Source organism: Armigeres subalbatus, chromosome 2 (assembly GCF_024139115.2).
Source record: "Armigeres subalbatus isolate Guangzhou_Male chromosome 2, GZ_Asu_2, whole genome shotgun sequence".
In the NCBI taxonomy this organism is placed as follows: domain Eukaryota; kingdom Metazoa; phylum Arthropoda; class Insecta; order Diptera; family Culicidae; genus Armigeres; species Armigeres subalbatus.
This window is the reverse complement of record NC_085140.1, coordinates 104,140,076-104,154,570: the sequence shown is the minus strand read 5'-3', so window position 1 is coordinate 104,154,570 and position 14,495 is coordinate 104,140,076. Positions and strand designations below refer to the sequence as shown.

The following is a 14,495-nucleotide window of genomic DNA, read 5'->3' as shown; positions in this document are numbered from 1 at the left end:
ATATCGCAGTGGGTTTTGAACCGATTTTCTCACTTCTTTCACCCATCTTAGTCATTTCGTTAGAACTGTGTACGCAAAGCAACAACAACATTTTAGTAGGTGATATACTCATATTGCATCACCGCAAATAATATCTATCCATTTGGTGATGATGGAATTATTGTTGTAGCATATGAAACATGAAACATGAGGTCAAATTTATTATGCACAAATTGATTATCGTTGATTGATGGAACTACCTTATACTGTACAGAAAATATTTAAAAGCATGTTGACTTCTGTGAATTAATGAAATTAATGAAATTATTGAATTAATTGAAATGTACACTATATTGAAAAAAGGCTTCCGAGCCTCTTGAAAGGAGGCTTCCGAGCCTCTTGAAAGGAGGCTCCCAAGCCTCTTGAAAGGAGACTTCCGAGCCTGAAAGGAGGCTTCCGAGTCTCTTGAAAGGAGGCTTTTGAGCTTTCGAACCCTATGAAAGGAGGCTCCTGAGCCTCTTGAAAGGAGGCTCCTGAGCCTCTTGAAAGGAGGCTCCTGAGCCTCTTGAAAGGAGGCTCCCGAGCCTCTTGAAAGGAGGCTCCCGAGCCTCTTGGAAGGAGGCTCCCGAGCCTCTTGAAAGGAGGCTCCCGAGCCTCTTGAAAGGAGGCTTCTGAGCCTCTTGAAAGCAGGCCTGAGCCTCTTGAAAGGAGGCTTCTGAGCCTCTTGAAAGGAGGCTCTGAGCCTCTTGAAAGGAGGCTTCTGAGCCTCTTGAAAGGAGGCCTGAGCCTCTTGAAAGGAGGCTTCTGAGCCTCTTGAAAGGAGGCCTGAGCTTCTTGAAAGGAGGCTTCTGAGCCTCTTGAAAGGAGGCTTCTGAGCCTCTTGAAAGGAGGCTTCCTGAGCCTCTTGAAAGGAGGCTTCTGAGCCTCTTGAAAGGAGGCTTCTGAGCCTCTTGAAAGGAGGCTTCTGAGCCTCTTGAAAGGAGGCTCTGAGCCTCTTGAAAGGAGGCCTGAGCCTCTTGAAAGGAGGCTTCTGAGCCTCTTGAAAGGAGGCTTCTGAGCCTCTTGAAAGGAGGCTTCCAAGCCTCTTGAAAGGAGGCTCTGAGCCTCTTGAAAGGAGGCTCCTGAGCCTCTTGAAAGGAGGCCCTGAGCCTCTTGAAAGGAGGCTTCCAGGCCTCTTGAAGGAGGCTCGAGCCTCTTGAAAGGAGGCTTCTGAGCCTCTTGAAAGGAGGCTTCTGAGCCTCTTAAAGGAGGCTTCTGAGCCTCTTGAAAGGAGGCTTCTGAGCCTCTTGAAAGGAGGCTCTGAGCCTCTTGAAAGGAGGCTCTGAGCCTCTTGAAAGGAGGCTTCTGAGCCTCTTGAAGGAGGCTCTGAGCCTCTTGAAAGGAGGCCTGGAGCCTCTTGAAGGAGGCTCTGAGCCTCTTGAAAGGAGGCTTCTGAGCCTCTTGAAAGGAGGCTTCTGAGCCTCTTGAAAGGAGGCTTCCTGAGCCTCTTGAAAGGAGGCTTCTGAGCCTCTTGAAAGGAGGCTTCCTGAGCCTCTTGAAAGGAGGCTTCTGAGCCTCTTGAAAGGAGGCTTCCTGAGCCTCTTGAAAGGAGGCCTGAGCCTCTTGAAAGGAGGCTTCCTGAGCCTCTTGAAAGGAGGCCCGAGCCTCTTGACAGGAGGCTTCCGCGACTCTTGAAAGGAGGCTTCCGAGCCTCTTGAAAGGAGGCTTCCGAGCCTCTTGAAAGGAGGCTTCCGAGCCTCTTGAAAGGAGGCTTCCGAGCCTCTTGAAAGGAGGCTTCCGAGCCTCTTGAAAGGAGGGTTTGTTTTTGTTTTAGTTTTAGTTTGCACACATAAAAAAATCAATCAATAAGCTTCAAAATACGAATGTAACATCAACACCAATGTGGATTTCACTTCCCAAAAGACGGGCACTTGTATCTCGTCTACAGTTCCCAACTTGACTTATTTCCCGCCAAATAGTGGCTACGACTTGGTAATGGGATGCAATGGCGTCCACTGCAGACTCCTACTTCACTAGCTTGCTTGGTAGACTCCGAAGACGACCCTTTACCTTTCGTTGTAATCGTGTTACTCCTCACTCGTCGTTCTTCTCCCATTTCCCCACCAGCCTAGCGAAGATCATCATGGTTCCCTCCTTGCCATCCCTTTGATACCAACATGAATTCAGTAGTGAAGTCTGGAGGCGGTGTTGGCTGCGTACTACATAGTAGTTGGACAAAATACTATAAGACGGAGAAAACTGGACTACAACGTGGACACTACATACTAGCTTTGTTTAAACAATTTCATCTCATAAAATTCACAAAATAATTTAAAAAAAAACACTCAACTACGAATACGGCCGTGCGTTTTTGCAAAATCAGGTATGGGTCAACTGAAATGCTTGTTCACACGACATCTTCTCCCAGTTGCCTGCAAATCAGCACCATCCTGGCGATGGCGCAGAACTCTATTAGCACGGGACATGGACAACCCTCGCTCCATGTTTGGTTGAGTCACGGTTCCTTGAGATCTAGGATGTTGGAACAAACTAATGAACCAATCCAAACATAGTTCTCAGTAGGCATAGGAGGATTCTGTCACAACGCGATAATTTTTTACCAAGAACTATCCAAATTTTAAGTAAGGATAATATTTTTTGGTAATTATGGCAGAATTACTTGAAACTCCCGAAATTCAAAGATCTGTTGAAGAGACACAAGAGCTGGATTCAACACCACAGGGATCCGAATCACAATCGATGTCTGTGAAATTCTCCAAGCTCACGGCCTCAATCAACTCCTCGCAACCAGAAAGCGTTCTGATGTTATCCAAAGCTCAACAGGTTATCGTTTGTGATGACCAGCTGTGTGAAATAGCACCAAAAGTTCATGAGCCAGATCAGTCAGAGAGCAAATGCTTCCCCGAGGACAGTTCGAAAGCCGATATAAAGAGTGACGCACCTGAAGAACCGTACGCAGAGCTAGAGCTTCCATTCAAGAAGAACAGACGAGTGCAAGTTCCATCTTCAGGTGAGGTACTTAACACCCATGCTTACAAGGATATATGTACTCAAACACCGATTTCAGATATCACCAAAGGGATCTCAAGCATTGAGCCCTCCCCAAAAAAGCCACCCAAAAAGAAGTTTCAAGATCCCACACCACAAAAGATTGGAGTTCTAATTGGTGTTCCTTGTCGGCGTAAATCGTCAATAAATGGCAGGTAAGGACAAAGCACCATATCCTTCTCAAATAGCTATGACCACGTCTTTTCGTACGGAACTAGCCCCGAAGTTGCGCAGTTAGAAATGCTGAAACACTTTTCACTGGTATTCTTGTTTTCCCGTTTGAAGAACCCATTGAAATGGGATTTGTCCACATTTGAAGAGATACGATCGTTGGGTGACTCGGTCGATTGTTCACAAGTCACTACAAGGTTGTGTGTTCAGTATCAAGGGCTTGATTACCATCTAGGGCTGACAAATACGGTTGCCAAAGGACGTATCAACTCCACCAATGATGCCCCTCCACCGACGTTCAAGAGTGCACTGATTGAGCACGTGTCAAGCCACAGCGGGCTGGTGGTAAAATGCGAATCCCACTACATGATGCTATGGAGAATAGCCGACGGCTACTATCTTTACGATTCCTGCTTGAATGAGGTATCCCAGCTGATGTTCTTCAACAGCCTTAAGCTGGTGATGGAATTCATAATTGAAACGAAACATTTGAACGATCGTTCCAAGTTCTACATGTCAAAAATAGCGTGGCACTCTGTAGACGACACAAGGGTTGTAACACTCAAGCGAAAGTCACGAGTCGCCAAAAGATTCGAAATTTTGAACTCCAAGGAAGCATTGCTCATGGGAGATCGATTTTTCAAAAAGTCAGGCTTCAAACTTGAATCGCTGCGAGTATCTCTGAATGCAATCTATTTATCCGAGAAGATTGAAGCTAGATCATGGGATGCACATATTCTGAACAGTTTGTTCGATGGGCAAATGTGTGACAAGGAGATTAACAAGTTGGGCGTGTTTCTACTAGAGGAAGGACAAGAGGAAGGCTATCTCTTGGATAAAGTGAGATTGATTCGATTGGACGTTGCCTTAGACTACACACAGCGAGAACCATTCGAGAAGTTGGTGAATCGATTTCTGGCCATTCGGGTTGCCATAATACTGCGGGTGGATGAGTCATATTTTTCGATCTGGTCAAGCGAAAGTATCTTGTACTGGTTTTCTCCGTTCCGTTATGATGCACTAAGGTTGGACCCAGAAGAATTGGAAGACAAGGCTGGTTTTCTGTTTGCATTCAGCTCGTTGGACAGATTGTCTACGGTACTGTTTGAGTACTTAACAGAGATTGGGCTGCTGCCTACACACCCGATCCACTTCTTTACCGTTGATGGGGAATACTTCGGTAGAGCTAATCGGCCAACTATAGTGGACAGCCAAGATTCATTGATGCGCAGCGAACTGGAGATCAACGTACCGGAGGGAATTAAAGCAAAAGAGTACGTTCAGATCGGTGATTTTCCCCCGATGACGCTGTCGGAGGCCAAACTTTGTCGTATAATGTTGCGAGAAATTTTGGGTGGTGCCGAAAATGGATATGACGAATAAATCTTGTGTTTTACATACATTATATTAAATTAATGATTTTGTGTGTGTTACTTCTACGTGAAGTTGAACGATATGGATATGGAAATGCTTATATAGACAGACGTTCAAGTTCGACTCGCTAACTTGTGTAAAAAACATGGCCGTCGGATTACCAAGTAGCAATAGGCGAAGAGATGGCGCCACATGTCAAAACGGCAAACCCGGCAAACGTTATTTGCCGTTTTGTTTTGATTTTTTAATTCGTCAAAATATTTTAGTTTCTTGATCGTATCTGTTCCATGTTCCATGGGACTCTTAATAAAAATGCATGATCACGCACAAACGCGCTGTTGAAAAATGAATCGAAAAATGCACAGCACGCCAGAGAGGATATTTGTTACTCAGGAGGGGTTATTTAATTTCAGATTTTTTAAATCTTTTCCATGTCCTACTTGACTGGACTATTTTTTTTTTTTTTTTAATAGTACGTTTATTGGTCGATGTGCTTATTTAAAATTATTTACAATAATTGATTTAAACTTCGACTTCTAGGGTGAAAATTAATGCATCTATATCTATTCTACCATTGCAATTTTCAATGTAGACAATATAATTAACTAACATTTTGAGCAGTGCTATTTTCTTAGTCTGTGATAACCATTCAAGGGATGGTCTCAAAAGTTCATTACAGTCAAACATTCTTTGTCTATTTGTTAAAGCCAACATCCTTCGTTGTAGTTCTCTCCACGCTCCGTCGACTCTGGGGCACAAGAAAAATTTGTGTTGTATGGTTTCACTAACCGCACCACAGTGTATGCAGCTTTCTCCATCTGTTCGTCTCATCCTGAAGAGTAATCGCCGGTGCGGCAGTTTTTGGTTTACCCACATATACAGCGTGCTTTTCTGTGATGACAGAAATCGTCGGTTTGCAATGTTCATCCAAACACGAGACCAGTTACAATTTGGATGGTCTATTTCCACCTTCGGTTTGTCTGTACGTTGCACAAAGAAACTATGGATAAGATCCGCAGAGGGGTGCAGGCGGACTTGGAATGGGAGGAGCGGTATATTGCTGATAATTAATTTTAGGCAGGGAAGATCTGATAAGAGATTTGTTTGACGAGGAATGGCTTGATGAATGATGGAACGGTAATAGGGAAGAGAATCAAGTTCGCTAATATGCCTGTTAATAAGCAAAGCTTTAGATTTGAAGAGGGGTAGGTGCAACTTCATTCCCCCATCCTCTCTGTTCCGTGCTAGTTGATGCATTGGGATGGTCGCTGGAGTTCCACGAAAGAGATACCGCCGCATTGTGGCAGTCAACTTTGCTATGTGCGCTGCCGTAGGATGCAGGTGCGCCGCCATGTACCACATTTTCGATGATATAAATGTGTTCAGCAAAGTCACTTTTTGGTGTAACGTTAGGCTCCGCAACGAATGAAGCCAAACCTGCCGTTGAAAATTTGTCACAATTGTGTCCCAATTAAGGTTTACCATTTCTCTAACTGAATTTGTGTACACTATGCCGAGTATCTTAATTTCGCTTTCTGTACGCAGCCAAGGTACGGTGATAGGGGAATCAGTTTGCCCAACATCGATCGCAGTTGTTTTATTTTCATTCAGCATTGCTCCAGCCACTCGTCCAAAGCGCCGAAACAATTCTCGCATTTCATTCAGCTGGTTCACACTGGTGACAAGCGCGCTGATATCGTCTGCGTAGGCAACGATCAAATTTCTTCCACACACTTGCTCCAGTCGCAGTAGAAGAGGGTGCAGATAAATGACGAAAAGGTGCATCGAAAGGGGGTCACCCTGTCGTACCGATCGCTGAATAGGAAAAGATGCAGAAAGGTGACCGTTTACGAGTAATCGAGATGACGAAACTGCGGCAATGTTGGACAAGAGATCCACCATCCCGTTGTTGAAGCCAATATCACGCATCGTTTTGTATAGAAACTGATGATCAACTCTATCGAACGCATGATCCAAATCGAAGCTAATTAATTTAGCCGATCCTCTGCTGGATTTCAAATAAGCGATCCTGTCTTTTATTGACAGAGTGGCTTGAAAAATGTTTTTTGCTCCATTAGAGCACTTTTGCGAATCGGTGAGGACGTTGTGGGTTCGCAAAACATTCTCAATCCTGGTTTTTAGAATTCGAGAAAGTATCTTATAGTCGTAATTTACCAAGCTAATTGGTCTATAAGAGCGAGCGGTGTCTCCCGTTCCACGTTTCTTCACCAAGACTATCACCCCATCGACAAACTGTGCGGGAACATTCGATCTGATTGCTTCATTCATCACAAGATTCAGCTCTCGGTGTATCACGTCGAATGTACGTAGGTAGAATTCTTTTGGCAGACCGTCGGGGCCCGGTGATTTTCTGGATGCGCTCGTACGAATAGACAACAGAATGTCGGTTGTTGTGATCTCGCTCATACAGGCTTCATTAACAGGATCCTCCTCTGGGATGGTTCTCTCGCATTGGAAACCAGTGCCTTCCACATTAGCAGCGTCTGCTCGTGCATAGAGATGGGTGAAATATTGTACCATGTGGTTTCGGATCTCGTCGGCGTTGTCAACAATCTCATCTCTTTCGTTTCGTAACATTTCGATGTTAGTTTTTCGTCGTGCGCGTTCTCCCAGCTGATAGACGGACAGCGGTTCCCCCGCCACGTACCTTTCGTTGATGTGTACGAACATTTCAGTAAAACGTCGCTGATGTGAGAGCATCTGGGCTTTTATCTGGTTGATTCTGGTAAGCATGGAACGATCGTTGTGATATTCATCATACGCTCGTCGCAACAATCCGTAGAGGCGTTGCTGCTCATGGTGAAATTGTTCGAAAGCTATTTTTGATTTCCAGCGATAAAAAGACTTGATCTTCGGTTTGGCACATGTCAACCACCATTCCATCCATGAACGATAATAGCGACGCTGGCGGGTCAAGTATTGCCACCGCATCTGGAACGCTTGAATATTTTCCGTGGTCAGGAGATGGGGACGAAGAGACCAGAATCCTCGCCCCGGTGCTGTATCCGGTATAGGAAGGCATATTCTTGCAGTGATGGCTTTATGGTCCGAAAAACAGCAAACGTGAACATCTGTTGCTCTCAGCTGTTCTCGTAAGCTGGCGCTGACGGAAAGCCTGTCTAGTCTAGAGGAGGAATTATGTGAGATGTATGTGTAGCCAGGTTCGCGGGAACGCAGCTGCTGCCAGACGTCGTGAAGCCGAAGTTGCTGTACGGTGGTTTGCAGTGCAGGGCTCGGGTTTGATCCGGTCGCGTCGCACTGCCGAATCACACAGTTAAAGTCACCGCCTAGAATGGTGTGTTCGGAACGATGACGTAGGTAATAGGCGACAGTGTTGTTGAAAAATCGTTCCCGCTCAGCGCGAAAAGCCGATCCCGATGGAGCGTACACATTGCACAGTGTCGTATTGTGAACGCGTAAAGCAATCAGCCTACCGTCCAGACTCTTTTCGACATTCGAAAATTTGATGTGCTCTTTGAGAGCAATTGCTGTTCCTCTCCTTGCATGGTCGACGTTACAGACGACGTTGTAGCCAGGCAGAACCAGCTGATCGTTTTCTACCTCCTGCATGAGAATAATATCCAGATCGACTGTGCGGATGAAAGTTCGTAGAGCATTGATTTTTGTTGTGTTCGTTATTGTGTTGATGTTGATGGAGCCGATGTTCACACTTGTGTGCGCTATTATTGCTGCATATCATCTCCCGAAGCTCGTCCGTGTTCGGTGGAAGTTTCATCGCAATGCCTCATCTTCTTCCCTGGAGGCGATCGTCTGCTACGCAATCGTCGGCTGTTGCTTGATGTAGAGCTGTCCGTATCATTGCCATCAATTTGTTTTGGTATGTAGGTATTTCCAGCTGCTGAAGGTATTGATAGCTGCTGGAGTTGAACTATCGGCTGTGCTCCAACTGCTCCAGGGGGCTTGGGAGCTGGAGGGGGCATCACGCTCGTTCGCTGTGCTGATGGGGTTCGGATATCATCGGGCTTTCTAATCTGCTGTCTTGATTGTCTGTGTTGCTCTTGTCCCTTCAATAGAGGATGGCTTGGTAATGCTGGTTTTTTTGGCAGCGCCGGCTGCTTGGTGACGTTTGCATACGATTGGTCTGCTACGAGTTTTTGCACAAGCAGTTTTTTATTTTGCACACACGGAATCCCGACGTGTACAAATTCTTGGCAGTGTATGCAGGTCTGACGTTGCCCCCTGTAACCCACTGCCGTGTCTTCTCCGCGAATCGTAACGAGAGAAGGGATATTCTTCTTCACCACCATCCGAGCAATGCGCACTCCGGTTTTAACGCCGGCGAAAGCCGAACGATTGTCCCAAAGCAGATCCCGAACGTTGAGAACGTCACCGTACTCGGCGAGAAACTCAGCAACATGGTCGTTAGTGATCTCGTTGGATAGGTCAAACAAGCGCACCTCTACAGCTCCATCCTCCATCGTTATGCGTAGTTTGTGTATTTTACCATCAAACACGAACTCGTGCTTGTTATCGTGTTTGAGTACGATGTCCTCAGCAAGTTCGAGATCACTGACCTCCACGAAAGTGCAACCCAGCCGCCTGCTTGGCTGGAGTAGAAGCACGTTTTCTCGCGAAAGACCGAGCTCTTTCCCGATGAATTTAAGTATTTCATCGTGTGAAAGATGTTTCGGAAATTGCGAGTAGTCGACGCGAAACGTATTTTCGCGGCGCGGCATCGCGGAATACGACGACCTCGCGATGGTTAAGTAACACGATACTTTTAGCGAATGGTAAATGTTATCGACGGAAACGTACGAAATAGTCTGTGAACGACTTCGGAAAACTAGCTCCTTCGAGTAAATCGACTGAACAGCTTGGAAGTTGAGCGCTAACTGTAGCCAAGATTCATTGATGCGCAGCGAACTGGAGATCAACGTACCGGAGGGAATTAAAGCAAAAGAGTACGTTCAGATCGGTGATTTTCCCCCGATGACGCTGTCGGAGGCCAAACTTTGTCGTATAATGTTGCGAGAAATTTTGGGTGGTGCCGAAAATGGATATGACGAATAAATCTTGTGTTTTACATACATTATATTAAATTAATGATTTTGTGTGTGTTACTTCTACGTGAAGTTGAACGATATGGATATGGAAATGCTTATATAGACAGACGTTCAAGTTCGACTCGCTAACTTGTGTAAAAAACATGGCCGTCGGATTACCAAGTAGCAATAGGCGAAGAGATGGCGCCACATGTCAAAACGGCAAACCCGGCAAACGTTATTTGCCGACTTGCCGTTTTGTTTTGATTTTTTAGTTCGTCAAAATATTTTAGTTTCTTGATCGTATCTGTTCCATGTTCCATGGGACTCTTAATAAAAATGCATGATCACGCACAAACGCGCTGTTGAAAAATGAATCGAAAAATGCACAGCACGCCAGAGATGATATTTGTTACTCAGGAGGGGTTATTTAATTTCTGATTTTTTAAATCTTTTCCATGTCCTACTTGACTGGACTATTCGTTGGTTTTGCAATGAAAAAATCTACGATTTTCGGTCCAGGCACATGTTTTGAATCACAATCGCCAAAAAAAAACACGCTTGTGAAAGGATCTAGGTAAAAGAGCCAACGCGATCTGAAAAGATGGTATTGCTTTTTGCATTGATAACAGCATACACGCAGCTTCACAATTTCTTTACTATATCGTGGCAAGAACTGCAAGTAAAGTGATTCGCTTAGCTACATTGTTAAAGTCGATTGTAAAGTCGTTCAGATAAAAATGATTTTTGCGGCCATGCGGGGAGATCTTTGTTGAGCGTTCTGTTTTGCTTTCATGGTTCGGTGGGTGGCAAACGTGGGTGCTATCATGAGATAGAAGGCGATCGGCAAAACGTCAGTTTTCATGTAGCAATAAGTTGTATAGGTGGCGCTAGCGTGCTATGCAATTCCAACGTATTTAGATTTGAAATTTTACACAAGAAAATCGAATTCAAATGTATGAGCTTAAACGTCTGTCTGCGCTTATATCATCTTCTAAACTCAGACGTACATGTTCATGATAGAATTAGAGGCGAAAGTATAGAATTGATAGTTCCCCCGTTAGGATACGGCAGGCATGAAGAATGTTTTTTATAGAAGTCGATTTGAAAGCAAGCGGAGGGCAATATTTGTGATGGCACATATCACACGACCTTCCTTCTGCCAAGCTCCCGTATGAAGGGGGAGGGAAGAATATCAGTGTGGAAGCTGATTTATCTCCACTGGCAAAAGGAAGGTGGTTTGACTTGCTCATATGCCAGCGCGTGCGGAAGGATTTTTCTATCGACGAGTACTGTCTCCAAATTTCTAATATGACATCAGCATTTAGTCGAATAGGATTTTTATTGCGCAGTTCTGTTTTCTCATTGCGTCAGTCTCGTCGCAACCAACTTGGATGCTTCGGAGAGAACAAAGCAGAGAAAGGCACTGCTGCTGTACCGTCGACCAATAACAGCTGAATTGATGGATGCCCCCACCAAGGGTAGAACACTAAATTAATGATTTTGTGTGTGTTACTTCTACGTATGTACCCTGTATGTACCCTTATTCCGGTCAAAATATTTTTCACTTTTCAGCATTTTATATCGAGAAAATACAGGCAACAATTTGGTAATACGCTATAATGTTACCTGTTTTGTCTTGTTATGCTGCTGTGTTTGAAATCCAGGGCAAATTTCCACTTATAAATGCTTAAACATTATGAAAGACGTTCTTAGCAAGTAGGTTAAAGAAAACCAGTCAAAATGGCGCTTGTAGTGACGAACAAAAAATTTTGTTTAAATTTTCACTATCAATCGCTAAAAATGACGCTGGTTTTCATTTCATTTCATGCATACATAACCATAGAAAAGTACAAGAATATTTTTCTGTTGTTTTTAGACAAAAACTCTTTATTATTTATCATTTTGTCTTGCGTGAACGGAATTAGGCGCTGATTGGAATAAGGGCACAGCACGGTACTGCTAGACAAGAATAGTCATATTATATGAGTCTTGATGGGATCATAGATAGGAGTTAATGGAAGATTCTCTTTTTCCTACCTTTTTGTATTTTCAGTATAAAATAAGCTTTTGTTATTTTTATAGAATCATTATTGATTATTATTACTCTTATTTAGTTGTGCTATCGGGTATGGTTTGGGAATGTTTGGCATCTGTTCTATTCAAAAGTATTTAAAAATCGTGTTTTACCCAATAAGTTATTGGGTATGCAAACATTTATCAATATACAATATCTGTACAACATTTTAGGACAATAATATCAAAAATTATCCGTAAATATTACAATTTTTCACAGATTACATGAAAAATTCACATAAAGTGCACTCTGATACTCATTTAACCCCAAAATCCCTTAAATTTCCAACTTTTACCAACAAAATGCATTATATTTTTCTATGGACGTATAACTTTAGTACAATATTTAAAAGATAAAAGGACGAAAAATACAAAAAGTTGTGACGTATGGTACATTGGGGCAAAGTTAGCTCAATAACTACTTACAGAAGTGTAAATACATATGGGAGAGTTAGTTCTGAAAATGTATTGCGAGAGTTCGACTACATGCTTGGTGCTGGGAATTTGATTTCATCAGTATCCGCTAAAAGCAGCGTGCATATGCAAAAATCGAGTTTCAGACATGGTAATTAATTTCCGCTCCGGGTGGTTTAATACTGGAACATAGACAATTAACTTTGAATGAACTGAAATAAGAGTTTTGACGTTAACTACGTCTACAGGGCTGGTAGTGCTCATTGACATTCAAAATAGTGACTTTAGTGACTAAGAAGATGAAAATAGTGACTTATAGCAGCGAAAAAAGTGACCAAATAGTGACTAAAAATTAGCTAAAAATGGAACCATATAGTGGTTTACAATTATTTAACAACACCTAAGTGATAGATGACGGTTATAGTGATTATACGACTAACAATGTTTATTTATCGAACATTAAACGTACTTATAAATCAAACTTATGACTTAGACTTACGATTTCATAGCGACTGTTTCGCTTCCGCGAGTGCATTTCTTTTTATGTTTTACTTTTTTGGTTTTTTGGAAAAAAGGTTGTAATCAAACTTTCTTTTTTCTTGTTTCTTGTTTTTCCAGACTTTTCTGTAATGAATCCACCGTTCGTTTTTAAGATGCTTGCTCTTTCCGAATCGTGGATACTCCTTCCAGCATAACTTGTGCAAGTTCTATCTCTTGCATATTCTTCGCTTCAATGGCTTTCTTAAGTCTCAAGTTGGCTTCATTGAATAACCTAAAGATATCGAATTGTTAATGATAGCAAAAGTAGTTCCAATAGCATGGCATGAAAAACATACTTATCTGCAGCTCGTCGAGTCAAGTACGAGACACTGAAGGCGATCACACAGTTGTGGTCGAAATACGTATCTGCAAAGATATTGAAATAATTGGTGGAATTAAATGGAGTTACTTAACTCGTCTTAGACGGTTGAATACATTCCACTAAAAAGAGCTTAACATATTTCTTCTGCAGTTCGTTGCTTATTTCCTCTTCCTTTCGCTTTGCTTTCAGATCCTCCTCTTCTTGACAGATTTTAGATCTCAATCCTTTCAATTCCTTCTTGCTTTTCTCTTCATCGGCAATCTTCTCTGCTTCCTTCTGTTTACGAGCACTTTCTATTTCTTTCTTCCTCTTTTTTTCTTCCAGGTATGCCTTGTAACTTTGGTGGTCCTTGTAGGCAAGTGAGAGAAGTTCTTTGGTTATAGGGATCTGGTGTACTTTATTTCCGTATAGCTTCAAATAACTTTTGATAGTCATAAGAGCATCGAGTGTGCGTTCACTCATTGATATTTTGTCATCCGTCAGAATTCTGGATGACGAAAAGATTCCGCGTTCGACATCAGAGTTTCCATGTGACACCGCCAGTGCCGCTTTCGTGACCTTATTCACTGAAGGATTAAGAAGGATTATTTCTTCTCCTCGTGAATTTTTTTTTCGCATGAAACTGGTGCCAATAAAAATCAATTCGACCGCTCTCACTTCCGAGTTCGTCCTTTTCATCTCGCAATAAGTTCCACTCGTCAATCAGTACATCCGTTTTCACGTCAAGAGGAAGCTTAATTCTTTGCTATCTGTGCGATATCAGCTGAACTAGATGGTGATTTGCGCAAGGGAGGTTGTAGGCATTGGCAGCTTTTCAGGAATTCAACTCTCAAGCCGAATTTTTGAATAACATGCTTGCTAGCAGCAATATAGTGTTTCCTTGCTCTGAGAAAAAAGTTCCTTCTATCAGCTTCTATCTACCTCCTTAACTGTTGATAATTCTGCAGTTACATCGGATCCTACAATAATCTGCTCAACAGGCAAAAGATTTTCCGGTTTATCGAAAATATCTTCGGTAAGCGTCGTGTTTGGAGAGCATGCATCCGGTTTATCGATTTCGGTGTACATGATATGGACTAGAGGCTCTTCTTTCTGAAAGAAACCTGTAATTTAAAAGAATTTTGAATAAAACCAACAATAATAGTAAAAACAATTAATACAAAAATTTATAAAAAATAGTTGTTTGCAAAACTTAAAAAAATGCAATGTTTAAGATATACCTGTGAACTTCGTAAAGATGTGCGCACTGGATGATACAAATAACACCTCGGCTTTCATGGTATTTTTGGTAAGAAGCTTGTAGATCTTCAAATACCGATGAGAGCGGTCCATTGTTCAAGAAGCCGTTCTGCCGCTCCTTCCAGAGTCAACCACCTGAACGAAACATGTTTTATGAATCGTTTGGTTGGTAGTCCCAGATTGATTTGAATTTTCTCCATATCTTCGTCTCTCGAAGGCCATCCGTGAAAAAAATGGTGCACAGAATAAACCAGCTCCGACGCATCCTCACCAAGCTCCTCGATTCCTTTGAGGAAAGCGTTATGAAG

At 42.9% G+C, this 14,495-nt stretch overlaps 2 protein-coding genes across 3 annotated transcripts in view; one reads left to right on the top strand and one right to left on the bottom strand.

The window, feature by feature from the left end:
• LOC134214831 (transmembrane ascorbate-dependent reductase CYB561-like) overlaps positions 1–14,495 on the bottom strand; it is a 42,546-nt gene that overhangs the window by 14,134 nt on the left and 13,917 nt on the right. The window lies entirely within an intron of this gene.
• Positions 2,521–4,592, top strand: LOC134214828 (uncharacterized). Its single transcript, XM_062694129.1, has 3 exons — positions 2,521–2,989; positions 3,047–3,182; positions 3,246–4,592. The coding sequence occupies exons 1-3, from the start codon at positions 2,626–2,628 to the stop codon at positions 4,579–4,581; spliced, it is 1,836 nt and encodes a 611-aa protein (XP_062550113.1). The 5' UTR covers positions 2,521–2,625; the 3' UTR covers positions 4,582–4,592.